General features: G+C 38.5%; 1 protein-coding gene across 1 annotated transcript in view; it reads right to left on the bottom strand.

Moving 5' to 3' along the window:
* LOC127574004 (chloride channel protein A-like) overlaps nucleotides 1-15,037 on the bottom strand; it is a 67,544-nt gene that overhangs the window by 7,421 nt on the left and 45,086 nt on the right. Inside the window, exon 12 of the mRNA XM_052022597.1 lies at nucleotides 3,044-3,223. Within this exon, the coding sequence (XP_051878557.1) occupies nucleotides 3,044-3,223 (180 nt within the window). The remainder of the gene's footprint in view (nucleotides 1-3,043; nucleotides 3,224-15,037) is intronic.

Here is a 15,037-nt window from a genome sequence, read left to right as displayed (position 1 = left end):
TGTATGCCCCCCCCCACACCAAATAATTCTGAATATTAACATTTACTTACATTGTAAAAAAATGCTCCACCTTTCCAATCTTCCACCAAAACTCATTATTTCACATTTCATCACAATATATGTTGTCTTACCTAATTAATTAACTGGTTTATATCCCCTTGCTGACTCTTCATATCCTCACAGAATATCTGGCCAACACAGAGTAGAATATACCAAAATGTGATGAAGAAATGTATTGAATTTTCATCTGAATAATTGCTTTTTATCAATTCCCTAGAAGTTTGTTCTATAGATGGACCATTAAAATATAGTTCTGCAGATAGGTTCATTCTCTGTGGTTCTACAGAGTTCCAGCCTTATTCCCAAACAGATGAGAACACAAATTAGAAGTAATTATAAAGCAACAAAAAGATGGTAAGTCCACCATCAGCCGAAAAGATAAAAGAAAAGATTTTTAAAAAGAGTGTATCACACCATACTGTTCACATTGCAAATCTAGTTTTGGTGCATAGCTTGTGCCAAATTGTAAGGACATCACTCAACATTTCCCCTCATTTTTTGATTAACACCCAGCTCTACTCCCCATCCCACCTTACAAACTCAGGCTGTGTCCTTAGATTCTATGTGACAAGCAGGGTGAATGAGTTTGACATGGTTCACATAATCTAGTCTCTTTAAAAAAAATAGCAATCATATCGTTTCTTCATCTTCTCTACTGTGGTGAAAGCATATCCAATTTAGAATATTTTAGTGAGCTACAATATTCCTTACTTATAATCAAATGAAACTAATTTTGAAAGCAATGCTGTTTTCACTTCATAATGAAGATTGATACTTTGAAGTATAGACCAAATCCTAAGCCAATCCACTCCCCTATTATTTTCATAAAACCAGCAATGAGTTATATACTATCATATCCCGACAAAGTATGCTAATAACTGGTAAAGTTACATTGTTCCAAATGATAACTTTATGAATTGTTTACACACTTCTTTATAACAAATTATTTATTTAATAATATGTTATGGTTATAAAAGAGATATTAACAAAGATCTAGAGGCAGTGGAGAGAAGCAGAGAGGATTTACAAGGATAATAGTAGAAATGTGAACATACACAGCTCAGAAAAAGATGAACAGATTGGGTCTCTTTCTTCATGGGAAAAGAAGACTGAATGGTGACTTAATAGATGCCTTTAAAATTATAAGGCTTTTGACAGAACAAATAGAAAGGGGAAGTTTCCACTTGGAGGATAGGCCTTCATTCCAAGATAGTCACCAAAAGTTCCTAGGGGGAAATTAGAACAAACTCATTTAACTAAAGAGTAGTGAAAGTATGGAACCTGCTGCCAGAGGAAGTTGAAGTGAATGGTGCAATTTCATATAAGAGGAGGACCAAAGTTCAAAAGTTCAAAGTCAAGTTTATTTTCATATGCACAAGTACATATATGCACAGGGTACAATGAAAAACTTGCTTGCAACAGCATCACAGGCATATAGCATCATAAGAAAAAGCAGCATTCACAAGAACATAAATTATACATAATTTTTACAAGAAAGAACACAATTAGAATAAAAAAAACAGAAGTCTATTTTAGTGCAAAGTGATCAACATGGTCATGGTGTTACTAAAGATTATGAGAGTGAAGGGAATTGACTTTGAGAAAGGATGGAAGGCATCTGAATTGAAACGTAAATGCCAGCAGAGATTGTTTGACCAAATGGCCTGTTCCTGTGCCATATATCCTTTGTATCCTTGATCTCAGACTTTTTACTCTGGGAAGAGAAGAAAAAGGTTTGGCTGAAACTGAAGGCTTGACTGGCTGGTGATTAAAATCCCATGGCATTACATGAGCAAAACCTATGCTGATATCCTGCCTTGCACTTCATCTTATTAAGTAGTGCCATTCGTCTTGCTGATGTTAGTGGGGAACCACAAGCACAGAATGCCTGATGTTTTCCCTACAGAACAGCAGTCAATGCATCTCAAAAAAAAGAATTTACTAGGGAGGCCATTTGAGACATCCTGATGATATAACAAGGTGTTATCAACATACATCTCTTCTTTTCAAAAGAAGAATTATCCCTAGCCTGCTCTATAGACATCCTGATGAGATTCACATATGTTTGCCGCAAGAAGGTTTATCTTCTCTCCTCCAAGTTAAAATTGGTAAAGAGCAAGAAAAAAAAATGCAAAGAAGAGAGAAAACAAGGAAGCATTTCAAAAAGCACAGAAATTGTTGGCAGATCGTGGGTCATGAGACTGAGTTGTAATGTCTTGACTGTGAACTTAATCTATTTTGCCTCAATTGCACATAGAATGTGACAGGCATAACTGCACGAATAAAGATGTATTTCACTCTCAAACGCAGCTGGTCATTTTGCAGCCATTGTCACAGACTTTGTCTTAATTGTCTGGTTTTGCTGTTTTTACTTTCATTGCTGGGTTAATTTTCACAATTCTTATCCAATTGGTAGAATGGCAAGTCCTACAATATATTTATGCAGTTTCAAGCCTAACAAAACAGCATTAGACATTAGTGATGCACTGTTAGGTTAGGATTAGCAGAATGCAATTTCCATTTACCCTCGTGCCACCAAGACCTTTTTTTTGTGTGGAATGCTGAAAGAGCATTAACTGGCTCTTGAACTGTATTAGTGAGGAGGATGCAATATTGAATCATTTTAACAAAAGTTGATGCTGTAGCCAGAGTCCTGAGAAGTAAGTTGTTAATAAAGAATCCCAACTGCTACAAACCCATTGGGTGTGACTGTTTCCTGTAAATTGTTTTAATTTTATTATTTTAATTATTTTAATATTTCAAGTATCTTGCACAATCAGTTCCTTTGAATAACTATGATAAATTGAAATCATATCAAACAATGTGGTTTAGATTTAGATTTACTCATGCATCATTTTAAAACGTTATCAATGCTAATGGTACCTTATTGTTGTAAAGGAAAACCATCAAGCCATTTCAGGAATATTTAACCCCAACAGCAAGTGGCACAACTGGATAGGCTCTAACACAAAAACCAGCTCACCTGGTGATACTTCCTATGAATACTTCCTCCTGGGCTTGTTCTGGTTGATAAATCACAGGGAATCCACCGTGGTTTGTCTCTAGTAGAAGCTCAGCCAGGTTAGACACCTTTTCTTTCAGGTGGAGAACCTTTACTTGAAGCTCCATGATGTCTTTGGCTGTAAACAACTCTAAATTCAGCCTGCAAGATTGAAGAAAAACACTTGGCACTATTAAGGTTATTTCATAGTCACATGTGTGTTATCACTTTGTATTAAAAGGAACCTTAAAACTGAAACTGAAAACAGCTTAACAGCAGCCTGGTTTGGCATAAACTAGGAACATTTATATTCTTGAAACTCCTTTATATAAAATCAACACTGTAGCATTCACACAAATTATGCTGAACTGCCAAGTACTTGCAGGCTTTATTTCCAAGTTATCCATGTACATATCACAGAAGCTGAGCTGTAATTGTAATATATGCCAAAGTAATAGTCAAACTTAGTATATAAAGATAGAAATTACACATTGTAAATTGAAAACTAGAAGTATCCTGTGCTGGAAGTAAGCACTTTGTAGCTTTAGCATTTTTCTTCTGATCTTATATTATTCTTTAATAGAATATCCTAATGGGACTAGAAATAAAAGTTGGAATTATAACTACAGAAATCTAAGTGCTTGCCCAAACATTACAATGTTGTCTAGGATAATGGGAAGCATATACCTATTAAAAAAAACTTGAATATTGTACATTTTCATTAATTATTAATAGCAGACTACATTGTCCCTTTATTTCGGTGTTGTTGCTGGTTGGATAAATCGGAGAGAAGTAAATAGGGTTTGAGCTAAAAGAGTTTACAGAAAGGTAGAATGCATGTGTAATGGCCTTCCCTGGAAAGCAACATAGAACATGCTGCCCATAAGTAATCAACTTACTTGCAGCTCTGAGGAAATTAATATTAGGCAATGACTGATTGAACTTTGGCAGCATATTTATATGAATATTGTCATACGAAATGGCAATATTTACTTAGATTAAATTCTCATTCTAAATATTGAAAGCAGTTCTGATGCAAACTATAGTGGCATACTGTTTCTTTCAGTCTTAAATGGGGACTGTGTCTCTCACATTACTTCTCCATCCAGAGAGAATGAGAACACCAAGTGGCCCATGAATAAAGGAGACATCTGAAATTTGCTGTAATTCATTTTCGTTATCATATTCATCCTGTTACTTGCATGAAACCTGCTTTTATTCTCTAAAAGTAAGTTAAATACTTGTTTTGATCACTTTAAACCTGACCTGGAAGCAATAATGCTGGGAAAGAAGTTTTACAATATTGGGTTAGTGTAACATTGTGTGACAAAAACAGTATAGTAATTTAGTGTGGTATGGGAGAGGTTAGAAGGAGTTTTATTAAATCCGATCTTTCTATGTTGGCAAAGCAACTGTGGATTTGATTTCACTAAGCAATATAAATAAGCCATAAATCAATGGATGTCAAAGATATCTCAGTTGGGATCACAGAAAAGACTGCAGATGCTAGAATCTGGAGCAACAAACAATCTACTGGAGGAACTCAGCGGGTCAAGCAGCATCTGTGGGAGGAAAGGAATTATCAACGTTTCAGATCGAAACCCTGCATCAGGACTGGGTTGGAATTCTGAGTTGGGGTTGCTGCTCTGATTATGACAACAAACAGAAGGTGACTTTCATGGCGTTAATATTTGGCAGGCTCAACTTCTGATACAAATTCTTAGACTGCATTTCAGAGAACTGGATGGAAATTTCACCCTGATTTGTAGTGTACCTGGTTTACCAACATAGAACACTACAGCACAGTACAGGCCCTTCGGCCCACAATGTTTTGCCGATACTTCACATGAGTAACTATGACGTTGTACTCATGTTTCACATGAGTAACTAAGAATTTACTGCTGACCCTCTACCCAAATTTTCCAGTGCACGTTCTGTCGTGAGGCTCTATCTTAAAAGAAAAGCCCCATAAAATTCGCTGATCCATGCCACAACCTATCCAAACTACCCCATCACAAATGGAAAGTATTCGGTGAGCTATGTGGAGAAGATTTACACCGTAATACATATTCTAAGCATGCTTTTCTGCTGTACCAATGATCCATTTGAACTGAATGATTACACTTATTTGGTACACTAAATTAATGTTGCTTTCAACACACACACCAAAAATTGCAAAATTGAGAACATTTCCCTTTAAAATTTTTTTCAAACTTTACTTACGGGACACTAATAGGCCCTTCCAGCCCAACGAGTCCACGCCGCCCATTAAAACCCACGTTAACCTACCCGGTGGTTCTCAGACTAATTGAACACACTAAAATAGGACCCGCGCAGCTCCTGGTGCCAGCTGCTGCATCTTTACTGCAGGAAACTTGGGGAACATGCCATGTTCTTAAAGAACACTCTCCATGGCAGCCACAGCACTGTAACTTAATAGGGTGCCATGGACATGAGGGAAAATGCAGAGGGAAGAGGACACATGCTCCCCCACTGCATGATCATCCACATAGATCAAATCCCCTGCCCACAGCAACCCATGGGCTCATTATTCAGGCAGAGGGCACAGCATATCTTTGCTATGCATGATCTTGAAATTCTGCAATAAGCACTGAGACCACCAATGATGTAACAAGTATGCAAGGCAATCAAACCTTAGTCAGCCACCTGTAGACAGCAACACATTGTTATCCTAATCAGGATCCTTTAATTCACATCTCTTGAGCAACTTGCTGGTATCTTGGTTCCGTGTTTCATTGGGAACTGTAGACCATAGGTCAGAGGTTACACACTATTGTACCAATTTCTGTTGGCCAGACAAATACGAAAGTCGCACAGATTGATTACATGTGCAAATGCCACTGAAAACAACACTGAAGTGTATGGAGCCTGGAACTGTCTGGTCCAAATTTCCCAGTGGGCAGGAGATCTTCTGAAAATGAGCACTTTTGTGATTTGCACATAAAAAGTTACATCTTCTAATCCTAGTGACAGTGTTTTAGTAACCTTGTAATAATATTTTTTCACAAAACATTGGACAGTATTGCTCTTTTAGCCAATTCAAATAGGCATTCAAAACAATTTCTTCCTAATCCTACACTTCTTCATTGTGAATACGCATTAGCAATAATAGGAGCATTCAGGAAAAAATATGTGGTGAATTTTGTTTATTCACTGTCTGGACTGAAGGCAATTTACTCTGGATGGTATTCATGTTAATTAGCCTTAGTGTAAACTGATCTATATTATCATGATGGACCATTGTGTTTTGAATAAATAAACTCAGGCATAACTTTACAGTGGTGTTATATTACCTATAATGATAAATAGCAAGTTTACTTATTTTTGCATTACTGCCTTTGGTTATGGGAGGGATTTAATAGCTTCCACATTCACTAGTTTTTAGATATCTTGTTGAAGAAATTGGTGTGTTTATACTGCTTATTTATAGATAATTGAGTGCTGTCTAGTGAAGTTAGTCTTGATAGTATACCTCATGTTGTAATTAAGGTTTTAAGGATTTTTGTCCAGTTAAGCATTCTATCCGGTTCTAGAATACAAGTTGTGCATTCAACTGATTGGCAGCTTGACACGCTCTCAAGATATGATAATGTGTTAAAATTTGCCCTACAATTTTAAATGTTAAATTAAGTAATTTTGTACAAAGTATCCTGATTTCTGTGGGAATTTAAAGAAATGGAGCAATGATGGAGAGGGAAAGACTTTAAAAGGCTTTAATAAAGGCCTATGTTCCTGTGCTGTCAATCTTCTCATTCCCCCATTGTCCCACAATATAAATACACCGGGGCCATGAATCAGTGAATGGCAACATATCCCAGTTAGGATTCCTATTCTGATTCTGATCACAACAAAGATGTAAATTTGACTTTCCTGGGAGCAAACTTTCGCAAGCCTCAATTTCTGATATAGGCTGTCCTCAATCAGAGGAATGGAGATAACGTTCAATGAACGTTTGTTTGCATGTCCCTGATTTTCCACTGAGGGAAAAATCATTCAACAAAGGGAATTTTAAACATCATAACAAAAGTTCTATTAAAGTTAAAAAATGTCACTTGTTTATCTAGAGGAAGAACATTAGGACAGGGGAATCGAAGATTTCTGATTTCAAGCATCCAATGGTACCATCAAATTCTCTTTGAATTAGATCAAGACCGTCACAATTAAATGCGAGAGTAATGCTTCTTAACCATGCCCCAGCAATATTTCTCAAAACCATCAATAAAACCACCCATTTAGATACATGTCCTCCCACCCCGTGCCCCCCTCCCACTTTTCCTAAGCAAATCACGTCAAGTAGTGGGGATAATGTGGGCTGATCTGAGAATAATTTGGTTGGAAGTTAATTGGACTAATTCCACAAAGTGTATCAAGTGTCAATAGGTAAATGATATTTTCATTTCATCAACTTGAGCTGGACTTTAATGCTGATCATAAACGCATAAAATTATTACCTAACCTAGACTTTTAACATTTCTACCTTAAAAGTGATCAGGTATTTTAAAAGACATTTTAGTTCACTCTGCCAATGAAAAATGAAATTTTTCGAGATTTATTATGGTTGTCATAGTAATGTTTTATCACATTTCATTATTTTAACATTTCCTACCTGGTGACACCAGTAAATATTTTTGCAAGTATTAAAATTTGGAACAACTAAATTTTTAAAATAGACTTTAGTGATCTTTTTGGAACATTTTACTCATGTACATGGAAATATGGATTTTCTACAATAGTGATAATGCAGAAAATAAAAGGAAAGAATGTCAAAATACAATCAATTTCTGAAGCTTGGTAAGGAGGCCAGTGTGCCCAACACTGACACTCCATGGTAATATGCAGCAGACAACCAATAGATCAACAATAAGTACATTCAGTAACCTTCCTATGAATGTACTTAATTGACTAAGCTCCTGTATTAAGTACAGATATCCTTGCCCATTCATATGGCAGGGGTGAGGGGCAGGTTCTCTTCTCCTTGAATATTATGCACACGGAAAGATTTTTTTTAAGTTAAGAATATATGAATGTGAGAAATAGAAGAAGTAGACCATCTGGCCCACCTCTGTTCTACCGTTCAGTAACATCATCACTGATCTTTAACCTCAATGCCACTTTCCTATTATAAACTCATATCCAAAATCTCCATCATTTGTCCTGACCTTCCTGAAAGTCTCAAGCCATGCTAGCATTTAGTTCCATAAATGCTGAATAAACTGCCAAGAATGCAGCATTTATCAGGACACCTCAAAAAGAATTTTCTTTTTACTGGCTAATACTTTGGCATGAGCCTGTCTGGTTCATGTGCTATGTCTGCTCTATCACCTTGTAATTAGTAAAAACAGCAGCTACTGGAAAACATATAAAACTAAACACCCAAGAACATTTTTTTGTTAAAAAATGTTTATTGCATGCCTTTGGAGATTTTATCAATGCTACTACAAATGTCCCAAAGAATGCATATTCTCTACCCATGAAAATTCATTTTCAATGCATTGAACATTAGACTCATAATGGACCCAAAAATAAATTTAAGTGTATAAGTCCAACAATGGGCTCAAAGTCCACAAACATTCCTCCAGAATCTCAGCTCCATTTCAAGTGAGTGAGCACTGGAGTTACAGTCTCCAAATTTGCTCTTTTCTCCAATAGTTTAACAGTTGCCAAAGACTGCTCTGCTTCCTACATATGACAATTCTGTTTTGATTAAAAATCTGTATTAGTTTAGTGCTTCTTTACAGGATTGCAATTGCTATCTGTAACAGTTTCCCAAAGAAAGGTTTAGGGGTTCATTCCTCTGTTGTTTTCAGTTTATAGAGGTGGAGCAAGAGGAGTGGAAGGATTGGGAGGGACAGAGTAGCTTCTTCAATCCCTCTTTAAAACACTGAAGGAAAGCAGGTAAACTAAAATAGCAAAGTAATCAATTTTATTATAGAAAATATAGAGAGTCAGGACTACTGTACACTTGCTTCACAAGGCAGGGAGGTTTCTAGAAACTTCTACACCAAAATGTATTGCAAGACACAGAGAGCAGTTATTCACCTGGTAGAAGACAGAAAGTGGTACGTGAACAATATTGCAGATGCTACATACCTTTCATTTTCCACATTAAATCATCTGTTGGAACCACCTATTCTTTACACAACAGCCTTTCTCTACAGCAATCTAATTCTTCACACATCCCAGCAAATTTTTAATGACATTGTTGTCCACTGGAGAAAAGCCTTCAGCTCCAGAAAGGATCCTCTTTCTTTGCCAAAGCTCCAGAGTCACACACATGCTCCAGCCATTCTAGCACATGCACTTGCAGACATTTTGTCCTCTCCTCAGGACCAAATTAGCTTTAAGGATGACCAGGACCATTTTACAAACGACTGGCACAAACTGACCTATTTCTTGACCCTGGATAACAGTAATGCCAATGATTTTTTTAATGGGCTGTCTTGACGGGAGCACCTCCTTACAATACACGCTTGCAAAAAGATCCAAAAAGCAGCAGTTCTAGTTATTCTGTGGTTACCAAAGTTAGGGGGCATGAACAAGAAATTCATTCAGAGAGTGCTACATAGAAATTACAGCATAAAGTGGACCATTTGGAGTGATGCCCATGTTTGAGTATATCTTCCAGCTTGCAGTACTCCAGATCCTCACGGCTATTCTATTTCCATATCCCTTTCCTTCAACCACCCATCAAAAGAATGCTAAATGTTAACAAGGGCCTCCTTGGAGCTGGTACTATCATCACACGCCTGTGCTTGTGAAGAAATTCCTTATCACTGGGTGGTGGTTTTAACTCTTGCCTCTCCCACACCGCCATGCCTCCACATTTCACAATTTGCCAGTCGTGAGCCAAAACTATTCCAGATCAGGTTTTTCATTGCACCTGTATCTTACTGTACTTGTGCATATGACAATAAACTCAACTTGGCAACCTGTCAACAAAAGATGCGAGTCCAAAGAACTGAAATGTAACACTGTAATGCTGTGTAAAACTCCCATGCGCACACCCTGGTGCAAGCACAGATTTTGATTCTCGAACCTACATGGGTTCAGCGGAGGTAGAGGCAGGCTTCACAGGTCTCTGCTGCAACTGCTAAGATTATCTTATGTGATGTCCTCTACATTTTGGAGTCCTCGGGTGCTCTGCCAGTGAGTAAATTCTGCCCCCCCTACACCACCCCCCCCCCAGTTTCTCAGAGACAGAGTCAGTCATTGGGACACAGGACAGTATGCAGAGTCACCAATGAATAGTCGTAAGGGCATGTTGGAATGGATGAATGGATGAAAATTTGATATTGATGATCATCAGGGAGAGGAAGGTTATTCCTTAACATAAGTGTAAATATCAGTGGTGATGAGGGAGACCAATGTGATGACATGCCTAGATAGAGACAGATAGGTGCACCTACAAGGAAAGTTTATGAATAAGTGGTGGTGGAGTACACCTAAAGGGCAGATTGTGTGGTTTGGAATAATACACAACTCACATTGGGTGAATGAGCCATTGAATTCACTTTTCTGACCTAATGAAGTCAGTAAACTGCCTGTAACACTGCATTCAGAATTAGGGGACCACATTCCTGCTACTCATTTCTATAGCCCCCTCCATCTATGCCTTAATGTTATTACCAGCTAGTTTCTTCTCTTCATTATTGGTGAACATGCTGTTCCTGTGGCACATACATTTCCTGTCATGATGTTCAGTGAGGAGTCACCAAGACATTTTCTGTTTCTCTTGTGCATTAAAGTAGTAGAGCTGAGATTGAGTTGTGAATGTCATCATCCCATCCATTTAGCCTAACTGGTCAGGTTAACCCAGAAATATCAATCCTGTGGGGTCTTTGCCTGCCTTTTTCCAGCATGTCAGAACATCAACATTCAGCCCATTGTATCCAACTCCTGTAAGCTATTCTACAGCTCCATAATCCCTGTCTAAAACTTTGTCCTGATCTTTATCTTTACATTTAATCACTGTACACAGAATCAAAGACACTATCGAATAAACTCTGCTGGAAAGGATGCAACAGTGCAACATATGAAGAACAGCCCAAGAAAGATATATGTAAGGTGACACAAGAACAGAAGCCTAGACCAAGGTTTTGAGCAAACAGAAATCTGGCAGAGAGGGAGATAGCAATTTAGATCTTGACGCAGAACAATTTCAGCTGGGCTCCCAACTAGAATTGCCAAACCTCCCAGATTGTCCAGACGGTTCCTGGAAGGGGACATTATTGTCCTTGGCACCTCATCCCAGGAAAACAACGTCCTTTATAATTTCCACCACAGCAGCTCAAGCAGCCACACAACTTTACTTGAGCAATCTAGGCAAATCATTCCCCAATTCACAATAGCCAGAAGAAAGTCAGAGACAAAGAAGAGATAAAGTTAAGTGGAGCTCCTGTCCCAAATACCTCCTCCATCCCTTACCATGGTTCTCAGATGCTTCCCCAGAGATTTAAATTGAGGGTATGTGGAACCCTTCTACCCACCCCACCCCCTGACACACCCAATTGCAAGGTCATCCCAAGACCAGGGAACTCTTCAGTCAGTGAATCACCTTCTGACCCCGCTGAGTTTTTCCACCATTTACAAGCACATCAGGACTATGATGGCATATTTTCCATTTGCCAAAATCATACGACTTCCTAACATTCAAGAAGATCAGCGTCATCCAAAGCAAAGTTGCCTACATGATCAGCACCTAGCCACCACCCTAAATACTTACTCCATACAGCATGAGTGTACTATGGCTGCAGGGTGCATCATCGACAAAATGCTCCAAATCAACTCACCAAGCATCAACAGCACCCTTCAATATGCAGTCTTTCCCACCTAGAAAGACAATGGCAACAGATGCATAAGAATGCATCACTTACAAGATACTTTCAAAATCATGTACCATCCTGATTTTAAAATATCACCATTATTTCATCATAGCTGAGGTAAAAACCTCTAACTTCCTAACCAACAGTGGGTGGAACTATACCACCTGAATGGAGGAGTTTGAGAAAGTTGCAAATAAATAACATTAATGTCCACATTCAATTAATGAATTGAAGAAAAGAGATCCAAATCTTAGCAGAAGTTATGGCCAGGATCAATACCTTTATTATTACCTTAATGCTGAAAACAATTTATTGTCCCAAGAAGACCTACATGCATGAGTACACTTCTTCACCTGTCCTCTTTGCTTAGCTGCAACACTTTACTCAATTCACTTCAATAGTTGTGATAATTTCTTCTACTCCATCATTTCCATTGGCTATTACAATAGTGTATACCATCTCCACTTTCTTTCCTCTCCTCACATTGCACACTAGCACCATTCATTACTTAGCTGCACGACCACCAACTTCTCACTTTTCACAACAGACATATTTCTTTTACATTCACCCTCTTTGCCAGAATCAATCCTTGCTTCAACAAGAATTCTGCCCCTTCCAGTATATGCATCAGCCTCATACTGACCATCTCCAACAACCTACTCAATATTAATTCGGTTTCTTTGCGGCACACAATACAAATACAGGAAGAACAAGGAAAGAATAATAATATTGCTGCCCTCTCCCACCACATGCACACACCTGTTCACCAGTCGGTTACTGATTTGAATTTTCAGAAGGCCAGGTTCAGTGTTTTATCAATAGACATGGAAAAGAAAGGTTGGGAGTGGCAGTGATGAATAAGGAAAAATAATCCAAATTCACATTTCTGGCAGGGAAGGAATCCTCATCAACTGGGACCACATATTGGAAATGTGGGCATGCTTTTCCTACTATTAATTTTATATGGCTGGAAAATCAAGCATCAAAATTTCTGATATACAGTTCTGCTGCATCCAGCTCTCCACAAAGCACCTTAAACTGCCAGAGGTTTGACATATTACGCAGCTTCAATTACTATTGCTATTTCAAGGCAATCCAACCATTAATGCAGCCAAAAGCTTTTTTAGTTGCATAGGTTTATATGGTTCTTGTTTATGAACAACACCTTTCTACTATATCTGTGTATTGTACAATTTGTACAGAAGAACTGTGATCACTTGGGATACAGCCACAATTAAATACTGGCAAGTGGGTAGAGGTTGTTGCAGCCAAAATGGAAAATAAAAACGTCTGGCACTTTTGACTAATTTGGTGCAGAAATCAACTATTCCATTGTACATGTCAAGAGATCCTTTCATAGTGCTCTAACTTTCCCTCCCATTATACTATACCATTTGTCATTAATGTGCTTTTGTAACAAGCTGCAGGAGCTTTCTAAGTTGGTTTCTCAAAAGAATAAGGAAGTTCACATTAAGAGTGCAGCTTACCTGTGCAAGCTTGTCGTGCTGAAATTACTCAGAATCCTAAAACTTCACAGTGAAGAGCTCCTGTCACAAACCCACAGCATTGTTGCCCACATCTGGGAAGAGGAGGATATTCCATGGGACTTCAGATGCCATAATTGTAACTGTCTTCAAGAAACAATGTAAATCTGGCTATTGTAACTACAGAAAGGTCAGCAAATATGAACTTCACTTGCTCTGTGATGGCATGCAAGCTTTCTGCCATCTATATGTCTCTGAGACCTGGATCACCTACAGTAGGCACCTCAAGACACTGGAAAAGTACTACTAATGCTGTCTCTGCAAAATCCTCCATATTCACCAGAGGGACAAGCAAACCAATGCCAGTGTCCTCTTGCAGGCCAATACTCCAGTATTGAGGCCCAGTTACATTCAGTCAGCTACACTGGGCAGGCCACATCGTTTGCAAGCTTGACACCAGACTCCCCAAACAGGCAGTCTATTCTGAGTTCTGTCCTGGGAAAATATTATCAGGCAGACAAAGGAAAGGATTCAAGGATCTTTTCCTCTGTCTGCCTGGTAATATTTCTCCCCATCTCTCCCCATGACAGAGCTCAGAAAAGAATGTCCGTTTCACGGGTCTGGTGTCAGTTTGCGAGCAATGTGGCCTTCCCCATGGAGCTGACTGAGTGTAATTAACTGCCTCACTGCTGTGGGTGTTGGCCTGGAGGGGACACTGACATTGGCTCACTTATCCTGCCCATAAATTTGGAGGATTTTGCAGAGACAGCGTTAGTGGAATCTTTCTAGTGCCTTGATAGGTAGTCTAGGGTTTATGACTATGAAAATTGAAAGAGGTTTCACAGAAAAGGTTCTACACAAAACAGCAAGATGAGTGGCCAGCTAATCTGCTTTGAAGAAGGGGAATCTGTTTACCCAATTTTGAATATCCATATACCCTCCTGAGCCAGCAGACAGGGACACTATTTAATGTCTAATTAGAAAGACAGTAACTCCAACAACACAGTATTCACTCAGCATTGTCCTAAAATATCAGTCCAGATCAAGAATAAATCAAATTCAAAACTGCTATCAACTCGAGTCGAGGCAGACAAGCAGTGTATTGTCAATTTTTTTTGACACAAGCTGGAAGTTGGCTGAAATCTAAGCGAGTATAATCTTATAGGGGAATATCTGGGAGGAAAAAAATCCACATAAATATCAGCCTGAACAATAAAAAGGCTGTTTTGCCCTTTAGGGAGAGGGTTGGGTTTTCAATCTATTTTGCACTCACACCTAAAGTCTAACAATGGACAATTATATAGCTGATGTGCTACTGAGGCCCAGATATATTTGGATTTGGATTCACTACACTCATAATTCCACTGGTATGATTCCAGTGTAAAACAAAGTAGAGCAGCATGCTTACAGGGAGCGGTCAGATTGGTAGCTATAGTATCCACTTGCAGCTACCTTGTTTGTCCAGGCAGTTGCCCAGCTGGCATGAGCATTTGTTATGTATCATTGTAGATTTGAGATCCACAGGGATTTCTGAAGGAAACTTTTCCAATGGATTTCCTTGTCTGTTTCTTTTCCATTGGCAGCTCTCCCTCATTCTTTTGCCTTCAAATCTTTTCTTTCACTTCAACTGATGCTTTTCTCAGATACCC

This window comes from Pristis pectinata, chromosome 9 (genome assembly GCF_009764475.1).
Source record: "Pristis pectinata isolate sPriPec2 chromosome 9, sPriPec2.1.pri, whole genome shotgun sequence".
Classification (NCBI taxonomy): Eukaryota; Metazoa; Chordata; class Chondrichthyes; order Rhinopristiformes; family Pristidae; genus Pristis; species Pristis pectinata.
This window is presented reverse-complemented; position numbering and strand designations above follow the sequence as displayed.